The sequence below is a fragment of the Danio rerio genome, chromosome 10 (genome assembly GCF_049306965.1).
Source record: "Danio rerio strain Tuebingen ecotype United States chromosome 10, GRCz12tu, whole genome shotgun sequence".
NCBI classification, from domain to species: domain Eukaryota; kingdom Metazoa; phylum Chordata; class Actinopteri; order Cypriniformes; family Danionidae; genus Danio; species Danio rerio.
In genome coordinates this window covers 17550800-17567771 of record NC_133185.1, presented here as the reverse complement: position 1 = coordinate 17567771, position 16972 = coordinate 17550800, and the positions used below count along the sequence as shown (strand labels likewise).

The 16972-nt window shown below is 36.7% G+C and overlaps 1 protein-coding gene across 9 annotated transcripts in view; it reads right to left on the bottom strand.

The window, feature by feature from the left end:
• Positions 1 to 16972, bottom strand: part of vldlr (very low density lipoprotein receptor) — a 50136-nt gene that overhangs the window by 17439 nt on the left and 15725 nt on the right. For all 9 annotated transcript variants that reach the window (NM_200923.2, XM_005155562.5, XM_005155561.5 and 6 more), the window contains exons 3-6: positions 10113 to 10235; positions 4817 to 4939; positions 1739 to 2110; positions 194 to 316 (exon numbers count right to left, since the gene is read on the bottom strand). In NM_200923.2, the coding sequence (NP_957217.2) occupies positions 194 to 316; positions 1739 to 2110; positions 4817 to 4939; positions 10113 to 10235 (741 nt within the window). The remainder of the gene's footprint in view (positions 1 to 193; positions 317 to 1738; positions 2111 to 4816; positions 4940 to 10112; positions 10236 to 16972) is intronic.

Here is a 16972-nt window from a genome sequence, read left to right as displayed (position 1 = left end):
TCCCCAAATTTTGGTTGACATACCACATACCTGCAGTACTTTAATCGGTTAACATTCAATATTTGGTTCAGGTGTTAAAAAAAGTTTCTGAATCTTGCAGATTACTGGCCAGTCAACATAATCTCTTGAATTGAGGATGTCTTTTCCAAGTAAAAGCACTTAGAGAGAATTGTTTTCAGTTCAGTGGACTCACAGTTTTTGCAGTTGACTTCATCTGTTCCATCCACACAATCTCTGAATCCATTGCACTGTCGGCTGCCATGGATACAGCTGCCGTCATCACACTTGAATTGGTCAGGTCTGCAGTTACGGGCAGCTGGAAAGGGCATGGACAAACACTTATTGAAGTAAAAACCATAGACCACACTACAAAAACCACCAAAAAAAGGCCAAGTCAAAATAGGTAAATCCAAATCAGCAACACACACCTCAATTAATAAGAAAATAAAACCAGGAAACCAAAATAACACCAATCAAATCAACCCAATAGCAAACAAAAACTAAATTGTAGACCAAAGCAAAAAGTAAAAGAAATAAAACTAAACCAAAGACAAAATCAAAACACCAGACCAAGGGCCTGTACCATGAAGCTGGATTAGCTGGTTAGCCAGTTAGTTTGCACTAATCTTGGTTTTTATGTCAGTGGATCTCTAACTTCTCAGCCCATGACCCCCAAAATAGCAATGCCAGTGACTTGTGAATATCCCCCAATATCCTCTGAGGTGAGTAATTGACCCAAGACTATTCTTTGTTCAAATTTTTCTTAATGTATGCCAGTGCTGTAAATGTGCCAAAGAGTTTAATCTGATTCCATAAAAGCAATCTGCTGCATCTGACGCTTTTGCCGTGTATTTAACATAAATGTAAATCACCCTAAGGGTTGCAATCCAATGGACAAAATAATAATATTAATAATAATAGTAATAATAACAATAATAATAATAATAATAATCAAAAGGCTGTAACTAAAAAAACTACTACTCTTATCTTCAGTAGGTTATGGATAATAATCTGATAATTCAAATGGTTTAAAAAAATAAAACAAAAAAAATGTACTTGATTTTTTAGAAATCACCAAGCGACACCCGTTCAATGTCCCACGACCCCCGGTGGGGTCCCGACCTACACTTTGGATTTCACTGTTTTGGGTAAGGCAGGTTAAATTTAAATCACTCTTTGTGGCCATGGTATTATGTAGGTAGGCTGACCTGAGCTACCTTAATGGTAAAAAAAATAATAATAATAATAAAATAACCGCAGAACTGGTGCAAACTAAAACTTAACTCTCTAAACCAAAGCCAAAAAAATCAAAACGGCAGAAAAAACTAAAAACAAAACACACAAAGCAAATCAATTGAAAGACTTCGAAGCAAACTAAATCCTAAAATTTAAAAACAAATCTAAACCAAAAAAAATCAAAAGGAAACACCTAAACACACCTTAAAAAAAGAAACCAAACTCAAAACAAAACCACCAAAAAAAAAAAAAAAAAAAAAAAAACACCACAAAAAAAAGACAAACAAAAAACCCCACAAAAAACCCCAAACAAATAGCAAACGTAAACAGAAAAAAAAACACATAACCCCCCCCACACACACAAAAACAACACAAGAAAAAAGTAATTAAAAAAAATAAAAAAAATAAAATAAAAAAAAAATGGCAAAGCCAAAACAGCACCTCAGAAAAACAACAAATGAACAAAACCACCCCCCACCCCCCCAAAAAAAAGGTAACTCACAGCAGTTTTTCTCGTCGCTGCCATCCTTGCAATCTGGGTCTCCGTCGCAGCGCCACTTCCGGTGAATGCATTCGCCAGAGCCGCACTGCATCTCGCTGGGCGAACATTTGGCCGGAGGCGTCGGGTTGTGGCCGCAGCGCTCTGGGGACTCATCCGACTGATCTTGGCAGTCTACATCATCGTCACATAACCAGCTTCTAGGAATACACGTATTGTTCCCACAAGGGATTTCGCTTGGGCTGCAGGAGGAAGGAGCGCAGTCCTGTTCATCGCTGCCGTCACCGCAGTCATCTTCACCATTGCAGACGAATTTACGAGAAACACAGCGGCCACTGGAACAGGTGAACTCCAGAGGGGCACATGTAATGTTACCTAACAAACATGACACGGTAAATGGGGGATTGAGGAGCTAAAATGGGCAGCCAAAAAGATCATTAAATGCTTCAGAAAGGTATTATGAACTTTAGCAAAGAATTCAATGGAGATCCCTGTGTAACAAGGCTCTCGGGTAGCTCTTGATGTACCTCAACCTATTCATTATCCATGACAATGGAAACCATGTTTTGGGGTATGACTAGGTATCTACAGTTGTGTTGAAGAGGCGAAGTGCAAGAACCAAAGAAGGCAGGGAGCTTGACTTTTGCCTGAGGAAGTCAACACTTTGCTGAAACTATTATGAAAAGAGCAGTATCGTAGATTAGTCAAAAAGTGGACACTTACTTGAATTAGGGCTGTAAGATATTGGAAAAATTTGACATTGCAATATTTTATTTGCCCTTGGTAAGTTACGATATGAATAGTGTCACAGGATAGCTTAAATAGCTCTATTTAACAGTTTCTGGGGAGGCTAACACTATTCAGGTACAGAAATTGAACAATCAAAATGCAAAAAATGCTGATCATACGTTGTCTTGTTTCTATTCCAAATCTCAAATTCTTAGATCAATTAAAAATATTGTTTTGTTTTCACCTTTAGAGGAAATGAGGGGCAATAATAAGAATTCATCCTTTCTTTCCTTTCCATTCCAATGGGCAAAGTAAAAAAATTTAGTTTTTGCTAAAATATGCTTTAAAACTCTTTTGAAATGCTCAGTCACACATGAAATAATAAACTTTTATTCTAATTTAGTTAATCTTAGCAGGGACTCTTCAAAATCACATATGTTCTGTAGCTCCTGGTCAACTACAATTCAGACTCAACATTACAGATCTTGCAACGTGACTGTTGCAGATGAACATATTGCGATATTGATGCTGAAGCGATATTGTGCAGCCCTAATTTGAATTTTATTTGAATTAATATTAGACACCTCTTTTCACTGTTACTGCCTATTCCTACATTAAAGCATTTTGTCTGGTTGCATGACATGCGCCTGCCATGGTTTTTAGTCAACAAGGTCACATTTGTATTTGCTTATAACTAAACCCAAATGTTGCCCAGGAGTGGGGGAAAACTCCATTATTGCGGAATATTGTGTGTTCCATGCAGGTCTAGTCTGAAATGCTCTCTGACTGCAGAGTAACTAACCAACCCACAACAAATCACAGGTTCAGTTAAAAATGGCAGGGGGACATGGTAACGTGTGTTTGTTTTATTGGACCACAAGTTAAAAAATTAAAATGGTTAGGGAATAGCTATGGGACGATAAATGGTTTCAAGGTTTAATGTAGTTTGAAAAAGTTAAGGTTTTAAAACCGCAAAAAAATTCTGTTATACCGTTCCCACGGTACATGTAAGATCTTAAAAATGTTTTTGTTTTTTTTAGGACAACAATATCTCCAGCAGAAAAGAGAACCAAAGTCAATGATTTATTTTTTATTATGTAGCCTGACATGTTAGCTCCAAAATATTTTAAATGTTTCTCAAAATTGTGTTCAAAGGAGAAAAAGTTTTTTTTTTTTTTTTTTTACCTAGGCATTTAAAAAGAACTTCTTTTAGTGCAATGATCACAATACATTGATGTCCAAGGTTGTCATACCTTTGGAATCATATACCGGCCCATGCCTAGTTGGGAACCACTTCTCTGGATTAAACAATACACTAGACTACGGCCCTGTACACACAAACACTGGTATTTGAAAAGACAATTTTCTACTTACTCTACACCGTTTCGCTCTTTGTCCACTCGAAAACAGAGTATTGGTGACTAAAAATGAATCTTTCTGAAAACTCTGGCCTGAGTGAAGATTTTTTTAAACTCATAGAACAGTGTGGTCACTACAACTGGATTTTTTTTCTCATGACAAAAGCGTGCATGCGATCATCTCCTTTCTGATTGGCCACCTAGGTTGACGTCAAACTTTGCAAATTGCATGTCTCAGAGGCAAACGTTTTATGTATTCTGCATTGTTTGCACCGCAGGACTCACATTAGCATTGATTTGAATGCAATTTATTTGTGAAAATACTTAATTCCCCGTTTGGTGTGAACCCAGAGTTAAAGTGTAATTTTCCTGAACCTGTTGGTTCAGCATGCTCTTAACATGGCTCACAGTCCATTTTTGGACGGAGATTTATTTATTTTTTTTAAACTAAAGTGGGGAGCACGGTTTATAAAAATACCCATGTACGAGTGGACATGGCTTAAACTCTGGACTTCATTAAAAGAACCCCCCCCCTCCTCCGCCACCTAAAAAAAAAACTAAATAATACAAAAAAAAAAAAAAAAAAACACAAGCAAAACTAAACCCTATTTAAATAAACACCAACCCATTTAAATCAACACAAAACCCAAAAATCAAAACACCAACTAACTTTCTCCATACTTTATATTAAGTTTTTATATTAAGTTTTACCTATAAAAGCAGGACTTTATAAAGTATGAGGGTTGGGTCTTTCCTTCCCTGGCTACAGGCCTGAAGATAAACTATTCCAACTTAACTCAAACATTGTTTACAAGTAAAAACACAAAAGGCATTACATTTCTTTCATTCAAGGAATTAATTGTGTTATCCTTAGAGTTTGACTTTGGCTCTCAATGACTAATTTCTGAAAGAATCAGTAGAAGAGGCAAGGAGAAAGGGGAATTGAAAGCGATGGTGAGAGGCGTTTCAGCTGCTGTTGTGTCTAGTGACTCACCACAATTAATCTCGTCCTCTCCGTTGTCGCAGTCTTTCTCACCGTCACACTTCCAGAAGACGGGAATGCACTGTGTGGAGCCGACACCACAACTAAATTCATTCACTCGACAGGTTCGCGTATCTGGAAGGGGAAAAGCCAGTCAGGAGTTAATAATTCACCTTAAATGCCAGATTTTACAGCTCTCCGGAAGGCGGATGAAAGTAGGCTTCAAACAATAATGCTGGATTTTAAACTGTGTTGGCCTGAAGCTGCTTTCACACGTCATATTTGGTGAAATGCTGCAAAATGAACTCTTATGTGCCTGCCATCATTAATTTATAGCACTTAACATAGGTGTAAGTCTTCACATGGAAATAACCTTTAGACCCATGTTAACAATTTGTTTGAAACATCTATCCCTTTGGCAAACCTCCAAAGCCTGCTATGGTTAAGAGACACTAGCGACACATAAACGCAATGGGAAACTTAATATCAAAAGGAGGAATGATGCAATAGGTCTGTTGCGTAATGCGTGAAGCCTTTGATAATTTACTCAAAGTTGAAATGCTAGTCTTTGAGTCATTTATGAAGGTGCGTCTTGACGGAAATACCAAGTAAAAGGCCAATTAGAGATTTATAGCTACACGTGTGCAAATCCTCACTCACACAGTTGGTCTCTTTCCATTTTCTGCTCAATAACTTTCCAACAGCTGGTCAAACAAGACTTGATATAGAGAGCTGACTTGCATAACTGCACGTACACAGATACTTCAAAACTGAACTGTATAGAATGTACAGCCACTGTACTTTATTAAAGCAACAGGTCACTTTTTCTTTGGACTAATGAACTTATATTAAAGAGCCCATATTATACATGAAAAAGGGTCATATTTCGGTTATATGGGTCTCCAACAACATTCTGATATGCATGCAAGGTCAAAAAACACTTTCATGGTCTTATAATCTGCATTTATTTTTACCCAATTATCCCAGCGACTCCCATATGAATCGTTCAGCGATTCATTCGTTCCCAAACCCCTCCTTAGCGCGAAGCTAATCTGTGCTGATTGGATCGATGACAGCCTGTTGCGATTGGTCAACAGCGTTCAGCGCTAGACAAATGCCCAGCGCGGTTTGTCAAGCCCCAGGCGGACGGGCCCACGCGATAACCACATGACAGAGCTTTTCTCCGTTCTCAGCTGTAACTAAGATAATTTCTATTTGCAATTATTGCTATGGCACCTCTTGCATAAAGTGTTATATGTTGTCATGGCTTACCTTTACTCTGCTTTGCCCAAAGATCCCATCCACAGCCAGGGGGTTGTAGTGCTCACCAGCGTGTAGCAGGCTGCCTTTGTGCCTAATAAACTGGCCTTATTTTGCACGCACCCCTGGTGTATTGTCTGCCCATTCTCACAAGTCTGTCTTTTCTGATCCTTTCTTTAACAAACAAATGAATCACCCATTGCAAGCATGTAGACTGCTGAATCAATTATTTACCCTCACACTTCCAATAATATCCAGGTAAGCACAGCGTCTTCTTGAATTATGACTTCAGGATCTGTTTGTCTTCGCAGCTGTGTTAGTGGGCAGGGCGCAGGTTTCAATTTTCCCGGGTTTGCGAGCATAACAACGATGTTTCATAGTCACGTCACGCCGAAACGGCTAAAGACTCATTACCAAGATGATTCATTCTAACCACTACGAGTCGACTTTTTTTTAGATGAATCAATAGTTTTAAAAACTGTCCACTTTCAGATTTAAGCCTTAGCTGGATATTTCACTTCACTTAGATCTGTGTTACACACTACATGGAAACTCATTTTCGAAAACCCACAAAAGGGGGCTCTTTAATAAACTTTGGAAGTGGAAGTCAAAGAATATCAATTTACAATGCATTGCATATCAACCATCATAGAACTAACATGAAAAGGATAGACCTTAATGATCTACAAACATACATACTGGGGTTTAAAGTCAGTGTGATCAAAATTTACCATGTTATTCTTTAGGTGAACGATTAATCTGTGCAAGTGAATCCACTAACACAAACTTTTTCTTCTTTTTTTTTAAAGCACCCCTATTATGGGGTTTTGAAAATGACCTTCCATGTAATAACACAGCTCTAAGTGAAGGAAATAGCTAGCTGAGTCTTAAATCTGAAAGTGCGCAGTGTTAAAAACTATTGATTCATCTATAAAAGAGTTGACTCAAAGTGATTTGTATTAGTTGTCAGGTTAACAAGTCTTTAGCCGTGTCAGCAGAAGTCGATATGGAACTCAAGCCCTGCCCAAGTGTTGTGCGTGCAGGCCCAGAAAAAATTAAAAACCCCGCCCACAAAAACTGTAGAAAGAAGACAAACACTGTAGCAGATCCCCGTTTATTCAAGTCACATAGACACTGTGCTCTGAAGTGTGAGGGAAAGTTAGTGTTATTTTCCCTACCCAAACATGTGAGGAGGCTGTGAAGAGTCAGTGGTTTATTTTTGCAAAAACGTCTCATGATTATAGCCCCGACCTTGTGCTGTGTTCTTGTCATTTTTCTGACGTGTGCTTCAGCAATCTACATGCTTATAATGGGGGATTTATTGGTTGTTTGTTAAAAGGAAGGATCAGAAAAGACTATTGATATATGGGATCAATGGGTATATTTGGGATGCATGGGTATATTTGCCACTGGGACTTTAGCTGCGTCCCAAATCGCATACTTATGCACTATTCTACGCCATTTTGTAGTATAAATAGTGCAAGTAGTGTGTTCAAACTGAAAACTCTAAAAATAATAAGTGCACTTTAATTACCTGGATGATGCACTCATTCAGCTGCTAACATGAAGTGTGTAATGGACACTTCATGCACTCAATGACCGCAGGTTTGCTTACGTAGAGGAAGGGGCGGAGCTATCGGACGCACATTTTCAATAACTTTATTTATTTTGGATGGTGAAAGCAAAATTCTCCTACGAGAGTGATTATAGCGCCTCCCAATAGTGAATGCGGCAATACTCACGGCAGCTATTATTTGATAATTCGGTTGTTTATTTCACTGATTTGGCAACCGTCAGACGTCATCTGGGAAACGGTTTGAATTTCCGCTTAGTAAAAAAACATTAGTGTGCCATTTGGGACGACACTACAGACATATACTATGCTGTTGAGTGTGTAAATGCATAAGTAAATAGTGCATAGTGTATAGTGTGCCATTTGGGACGCAGCGTTTGTCAGAGCTTGACAGGAACTTTACAGTGCACAGTTTATGGATCAGTTCCTTCCTCTAGTTCACAAGTGTAAATAAAGTACAATTAAAATGACTACCTCCTTGTTTTCTCCAGCTTGCAAATTATGCATTTAATTGTGTTGTTACTTGTAACCCCTTGTGGTGTATCTGGTTACCTCTTTATATTCTCATATCATGTCTAAAACCCCGTTGAAAATGTGAGGCGTGGTGCTTTCTTTAGCGATTTAAATTCGTTTGTGAGCTTACGATCCACTGCTGCTGATCGTTGCTTTGGCCACCGTCAGCTATTCTTACACACGTGCGGCGGTCAAGTTTAAAAATAATTCAGTGTTTGCCACTGTGTGGATTAATACTGAATGTGTGTCATTGTTAAGAATAGAGCAATATGCTGGTGTTAAACTGCATTGCTTTAGTGCACTCCTGCATTGGGCTCACACATACACTCTGCCAACTTCAAAATAGTTTATAAGCCGTGGTGGGCGTTTCTCGCTCTGTCTCTCGCTGAACCCAGTCGACAAAAATCACAACAGACTGGGTTGTCGGACCAATCAGCGCAGATTAGCATCGCGCTAAGGAACGGTTTGGGAACAACTGAAATCGCTGAATGAATCATAGGAGTCGCTGGGATAATTAGCTAAAAATAAATGCATATTACAAGACAATAAAAGTGTTTTTTGACTTGTTGGAGACCCCCAAAACCAAATGATGACCTTTTATAATGCATAATAGGGGTATTTCATAATCTTCAAACAAATTCTGACCATTTGCATCCAAGTTTGGAGTGGCAGTCCTTCTCTGTTAACATCAGTTTGTCAGCTTAAGCCACAATATTCTTAACCACAACCTTCTTACCATTAGTTTACTATGAGGTTCTTAACGTTAGTTTGCTATAAGCGCTGTCAAAATTAACGCGTTAACGCATGCGATTAATTTGAAATAATTAACGCGTAAAAAAAATTAACGCAATTAACGAATTTTTTTTCTTTTCCGGTTGTGGCCAGGGGCAGCCTCGGCAGTTTCCCGCTGTTTCGACGTACTTTTTGGGCCGGGCTGATCATCTTCTTATGATCTGATCAGCCAATAAAACACTTAGCAGACTGTCATGTTTTTCTGCCTCAGTGATTGCCAGTGCTGTGAGCTGTCTGTCACACTCTGAAATAAGATGTTTCTTTTCTGGACAAAGCAGCCGTGTGACATAATCTGCAGCCCATTGGTTCTTTTTTTTATTGACATTGGGCTGACCCAATCACAAACTTTCTGTTGGGCTCTGTCCTTTCCGCGCCACGGGAGAGCAGGCTTTTGCTTCTGTCTGCACTCTGCAGCGGGGCACAGATCAATATACTCCTGCCTATTCTATCTAGTTACCTATCCGTCCATATAAATATACTTTTTTTAAACTTTTAATCTGCACCACGGCCGCGACAAATTCCTATGCTGTTTCCTTAACCTGCAAGTCTTTATTTTACAAATTATAAAGAATGTCTGCTTCTTACGATCTATGAAGGGTGTCATTCATGTATTTTAATATGCACTCGTTCAGAAGACAAGCGCATGAGATATCATGACATTGTGTTTTTGATCGTTAGCATGATGTAGGCTTATAGTGACAATAATATTTATATAATATAGATATAATAATGTTTATTATATTATAAATATTAATATTTATACATGACCAAACTAGTGTGCAACTTAAGCAACTTTTTTTTTTACATTTAGTTTTGTAGTTCTGCCCAAACAAATATTTGTTGCATTTTTTAAATTGTTAAAGTTCATTTGATTGACAAAGTAAAAGCTGTTAGCTACGTTTGATGTTTCATTGTTGAGTTGAACAATTTTTTAGGGTCTCTGACACATTGATAACATGAACGTCATGTCAAATGTTCATCTAGTGCACAGGGGTAAATCTAAATATACCTCACAGTTGAGATAAGACTCGCACCGAGGAAGTTAAAAATAAACTCAAGGTTTTATGATCCAGCTTTGAAAGTAACAGAGGGGAAATGCAGTTCATGCAGCGTTCACAAATCAAAAGAAGGCAACACTGCTGAATAAAAATGAATTAAAATCTGACTTACGGCACATTTCGATGCTTTCGTCTGAGCCGTCCTCGCAGTCAGGTTCCCCGTCACATTGCCATCTTTTGGGGATGCATTGTCCACTGCGACAGACAAAGTCCACCTCGGCACAAGTTTTCCTCACTGAAATGGTCAAGAAACAGAACAGTTAAACCGATGTTCACTATACATTAGCCCTAGGTATCTAAGCGAAGATTTAGAAATGCTGCCATTTAGCAGCTGGAATTGCAAATCTTAGGTTTTGGCACACAGTTTGATCCCTTAAGTAGCAAATAACGCAATGTGGAACCACTTAGGGAATTATTTACATAGACTGTAGGCTGCTTGGAATAGTTGGACAGAGTTGTCCTTGTATGGTGGTATGCTGGTGAAATTCTTGTTTTAGTTAAATTAAATAGCATGGTGGACATTTACTTTATGCTGATGAATTCCTCGCTTTTGTAAAAAATAAATAAATAAATAAATTAATTTAATTTAGTATGAATAAAAATAAATATATATATATAAAAAAAAATAAAACACTTAAGAAAAAAAATATATAAATGGACAAATAAAATAGCATGGTGGACGTTTACCAAACACTGACGAAATTCTCGTTTTTGAAAAAGAAATAAATTAAATTAATATGAATAAAAATAAAAAATAAATTAAAATAAATAAACAAACAAATAAAGAAAGAAAGAAAAGAAAATAGCATGGTGGACGTTTACATAATGCTGATGAAATAATTTTTTTGTAAAATAAATGACTAAATGCATAAAATTACTATGAACAAAAATAAATAAAAATATTTTTAAAAAAATCTATCTAAAAATATTAAAATAAAATAAATAAAAAAATGGAATAGCATGGTATACTTTCTCAATGCTGATGAAATTCTTTTGGTGAAGTTTCATAAAAAAATAAGTTAATAAAAAAAAATTATATATTTAAAATAACTTGATTTAAAAATATATAAAAATAAATAAAAACTGTCTTTTTTAAAAAGAATTTCATTAAGCTTATTATTAAAAACAAAATGTTCAAATTATTAAAAAAAGAGAAAAGAAATGCACAATAGAAAAAAGAAATAGATAATGGAAAAAAATACACTATCAAATTACAACTCTCTGGGGTCAGAGACATCTACTTGCTATGTAATGCTAGTCTTTTTCCTACAAGGCATCATTTTCCTCATAACATAAGACAACAACAAACAAAAAAAAAGCAATAAAAAAAAAATCGCTCAACATCTCTGCTGAGTCCACCTGTCACCACTTTAAAGGTGTCTGGATGAGATCTACACAAATCTGCGCTGCACAAAGGCCTACGCATTTCTGCTTAATTCAGCACTGGCTATTGATTTAAAAGAAGACACTTCAACCTTAGAGATGGAGGCTCTCCGAATCTAAGCTCCCTCCCACTGGACACATTTACAGTCTCTTCATGTCCACTCAGAGCACAAGTGCACACTCGAAACAGGAGGCCTTCTGCAGACCCAATGGCAATAAGAGACAGAGCCGTGCAAACTCGCATTCTCAACACGGGAAGAGTGTTTACTGCCACCGCTGAGGGAGAGCAAACGCTGTGGAGTTTGGTGGCTTCTGAAATGGAGGCCTCTTCACTTTAGTCCAATGTGAGCGCATGTTACAGTTTAAAGGATTCTATTATGCAAGTAACAATGTGTAAAGGAACTGTTTATTTACTTTTTACCGCCATGCCAACTCCAAGATCATCTTCATGACACTCAGAAAGAAAACAATGATAATGTGTACAATTAATAAAAGGTTAGGATATTTAGATTTTAAAAAAATTACTTTCTATTTTTTTTAGCAAGTTTTAAAGTAAATCCATTCAGGTGTGGGAAATAGATTCACACAATATTATCTTACATTACTTTAAAATGTTTAATAAATGAATTAAACCCCTCCAAGTCTGGTCAGACTTTATTTATAGAGCACTTTATAAACACAGAAGTGAGCTAAAGTGCTGTACAGAAAATATACAACAAAATAAGAATAATAGTACATAAAAAATAAAAATATAGCTAAACTACCAAAAAAGGCATACAAGTTAAAATAACCAGTACGTAAGATCAGGTGTCAAATGCCAACGAAAAAAAAAAAAAAAGTTAAGAGCTGATTTACAAGTGAACACTAAAGAGGTCTGTCTAATGTGCAGCGGCAAATCATTCCAAAGTCTAGGACCTGCCACAGTTTTTAGCACACTGACCTGAGAGAATGAGCAGGCTTATGGGGTGTATCAGCGCAGAAATACAAGGTGGGGCAAGACCATTTAGAGATTTAAAAAAAAAAAAAAAAAAAAAAGAACTGTATTATAAAATTCACTGGCAACCAATGAAGTAAAGCCAACACGGGGGAAATGTGCTCATATTTGTGAGTACCAGTTAATAGAAGTGCTGCAGCATTTTGCACCATTTGCAATCAGGCAATAGCTGACCCACTACTCTGGTTTCGGTATATATTGCTTTATTTTTGCTAGTTGTCTTAATTGAAAAAAAAGCTATATTTAACAAATCACTTTAATATGCTCTAAATCAGTGCTCCTCAAACTTTTTTTTTTATCAATTACCAGCTCAGAAAAAAAAATCTCCAAGTACCACCATAATGAACAGTACTGAAATACAGTAGTAAGCCAAGTAAAGCAGCTACAGTTCTGCACAGTTCAAAAACGTAGCAGATTAATTCTTATTAAGAATGTTAATTATTGTCAGCCACATTAAACAAATAGTTTGAACGTTAACACTGTACTTTGCTTATAGTAGCCAATTCTTCAACACCTGAAAATGTTGCCTGGACCTCGGAAATACAGGCTATATGTCATATAATGAATATTCTTATATGTCATTCATATTTAAATAATTTGATACATTTTGAAATATATGTAGCATGTACATTTGACATATTTGATTCCTCCGTGTACCACCAAAAGGAAGCCCGCCTCCCACTAGTGGGACACGTGCCACAGTTTGAGAACCACTGCTCTAAATTAAACCATTGTTTGTTTACATACAAAATAAGTAAATAAAACATACTTTAGTCATTTTAGTGTGATAAGTATGTACTAAAAAGACACCTTGTAAAAAAAAACAAAAACAAATAAATAAGTTCTTGTTAAATAAATAAGTTTATTCCACTCTAAAGGCAGTTATTCTCTACAATCAGCAAATAGTTTCTGAACACCTCAGTTGTCATTGTATATATTTTAACACCAAGACGTATTAGAGTAAACGGGGTCGGAGTGTGTATTTTTTCGCAAGGTGGTTTGCGACAGGGCGGAGGATCGGCGATGCTGGCTCAGCATCGTGTTGTCTATTGGCCATTGGCGATGGACGATGGCATCGTCTATCGACTCAACCCTAATGTAAAGCATTTTGAATTGCCACGGTGTATGAAATGTGCTATGAAATGTGCTATATAAATGATTTTGCCTTGCAAAATGGGCATTTACTCCATGTTAAAATAAGTGCTCTGTAAGGTATTTTATGCTGAAACTTTACAGACAGATTCTTGGGCCAGGTTAAAGTTGTATTATATCTAATGAACAAAAAAAATATATATAACGTCATTTACATGCCTTTTTATTTTTTTTACAAGCTCTACCAAAAAAAAATGTAAACGGGGAGACTTACTGAAAAGTAATTACACTAGAAGGTTACAATTTCACTTTTGTTTTCGAATATTTTAAATTATCGTAAAAAAAAAAAAAAAAAAAAAAAAAAAAAAAAAAAAAGTATGAGCAAAAGGGTTTATAATTTCACAAAAAAAAATAAATACAACAAAACAAAATTGTATTTTAAATACAATTACATTCATGCTCTAAGCTTTTCACAAAAAACTATTAAGGTACAGTAACCGATCTAAATAAGCACTGGACAATTAAGATTATGAAATAATGATTTCTGAATCATGTGCCACAGAAACAAGTTACAACTTTAACTATTTTAGTTTTTAAATAGATTTTATCAAATGTAAGTATCTTATATTATAATTTTTGCTTTAATATTTGCTTGAATACACATAGTAAAAGAAGTTACGTGCGAATATACAATATTTACTTTGTTATTTTGCTTAAAATTTTAAAACCACATCTCCAATTTAATCTGCAATGTGACTCTGGATATTCAATAAAACAACAAAACATATAACGATCCATTATAAATGACATCAGTGATGAAACTGCAGGATATTTTACCAGAGTTTGCATTTCTCTATTGTTATTTTATATTTATAAGCCATGGTATTCACAAAGGGAACGGGCACGAGTAAAAGGTGAAGAGGCCTAAATGAGAACGCCGGGATCCAAAAAAAGACTCCGGCTCATCATATCTGTGCCAGCATCCATCTGTAATTTCCCTCACATCAATGACCTAGTTAGCGCATGTTCGAGCATTGGACTGTACTTCTGGGAACAGCTTTACACTTAAAAATCACTGAGCATGCAGACATAAGGATGACTATCAAACAAGCATCTGCAGCTCATCAATATTTGAATTAGTCTGTGCATGGTCAGATCGCTTTATGCACCCTTAATGACAGATTGCCCAAGAGTTACATCAGCTCTGAATATCAAGAGTTCAAATATGTGGATCAGGCAAAATAAATAAATAAATAAATAAATATTCACATGTTGGCATTACACTAGTACGCAGGTGTGGCCATTCTGGCAAACGTCAACACAAATCACGCCTACATGTCACAACAAGGACAGATGTTGTGCTGGAGAGCTGATGCAACACTAATATAACGAGTTAAGAGTTTTCATACACACCAATGCACACAGAAGCTGCGTCTGAAAAGGTTCCCGTCTATTACGGTGTATACAATGTACTGTATTGGGTGTCCACCATTTTCTAGTAGTGTGTGAATGCCGATTCATTCCAATTCGTCTACTTGTATTTCTTTTTTCCAAGCCTTTTTCCTTTTGTTTTGGAAGAAAAATGTACATATCAGTATGCAAGCTTTGGTACTTACTATTTTGTCATGTAACAAACGGTTCTATTCAATTCATCTTCATTTCTATAAAATCTCTTTTACAAATGTAGATTGTCTCAAAGCAGCTTCACATAGAAGTTCTAGTAAACTGAAGCTATGTTAATCCAGTTTTCAGAGTTGAAGTTCAGTTTTGTTTAGTTCAGTGTGGTTTAAATTTCACTGCTGGAAGTACAAACACTGAAGAGCAAATCCATCGATGCACAGCTCCACAATTTACAAACCAAGCAAGCCAGTGGCGAGGAACGAAATTTTACCAATTAATGAAAGTGAAAGACAGAGAAAAACCAGGCTCAGTTAGGCACGACCATTTCTCCTCTGACCAAACTTCTTGTGCACAGCTTTAGTCTAAGCCTTGGAGGCTGGAGAACGATGCACATCCAATTGTGGAGATGAAGTTTTATGGACTCTTAAAGGTGCAGTATTACAGTCCAATAGTACTGATTAAAGTAAATGATCTAAATGTATTTATATGTATTTTTATATTATGGATAAGGCATAAAACTAAAAAATGTTCATCCAATTAAATATTGTCAGACCGACATCTCCCATAATTCCGATAAGCAGCTCAAACTGTGTCAGCAAATGTAGATTCAGACTTTTGAGCATCAGTTCACGCAGATCCGTTTTTCGCACATGCCCGCCTGCATAAGCACCGCGCGTCCACGAGACAAACACTGACCGGGAGAAATCAAATGCTGAATTGAAACTTTTGAAAACCCTGAATAAATATTGGAGTTACTTTAGCACGCTGGAGGAAGGACGACACCATGGCTGAAGTACTACTGTTAGAAAGGTTATGTTGTTTTAAAACTTAGTCAGGCTAAGCTTATGTTAGATTGTGTTGTGTTATGAATGACTTGCATGCACAGACGTGTTGTTCAGCCATTAAAATCTCCCGGTGAAAGATTGATGTGATTATTTTTAGTTTCATAAGGTCCTTTGACAGCATCGATAATGTGGATTTTTATTTAGTTTAACAACAAAATACCACTGAATAGCGCTATTCCGCCTAAACTGCTTTGAGCTGAAGGTGCCTTCATAGTCACATTGGGTCATTTTTGAACAATGACAGCCTTCCTATACTGTTTAACATGCGACTCTGAATATTCGCTCTGAAATAGCATGTAGGTATATCTTAGTAAGGAATGTAATTCCTGCATGCCGCCGGCTAAACACTAACTAACTGGCAAATTACATAAACTAGTGGGTTGTCTGCTGTTGTGACGCTCTTGATTTCAGGAGGTGTGGCTTTGAATCACAGTCCCTCCCTGCTCAGTGTGGTTTAATTTTCACTGCTGAATGTCCAAACACTGAGCAAATCCATCAAATGCGCAGCTCCACAAATCCCGAATCAAGCAAGCCAGTGGCAACAATGGCAAAAAACAAGCTTCACCAATTGAAGTGAAGGAAACACCTTGAGAGAAACCAGGCTCACTTGAGCACAACCATTTCCCCTCAGGCCAAACTTTGTGTAGAGCTGCTGTCTACACTGGAGTTCTATGGACTCTTTTAGGACATGTAAAATCGATAAGACATCAGCATCTAAGATGCGCATTAAAGCGCATTGTACTTCTTTATTACATTGTCATTTTTATCAGGTAATCTTGGCATCATATCACAAAACAAAAAACAAAAACTAATTACTGCTTATGACAAGCGTTTCTAATGCAGTATCTGTGTGCGGGAAAATAAATTGTTGTTGCTTTCTCTTCTGTATACAGTTTTAGGTTTCATACAATTTTTATCCTTTTTTTTCTCCAATCACAATCCTAAATGTCTTGATAACACCATCATTAAGGGAGTTTTTTTCCTCATAGGAGCAAATGTGAACACAAACTAATTTTTATTACTCTCCTATTCATCGCG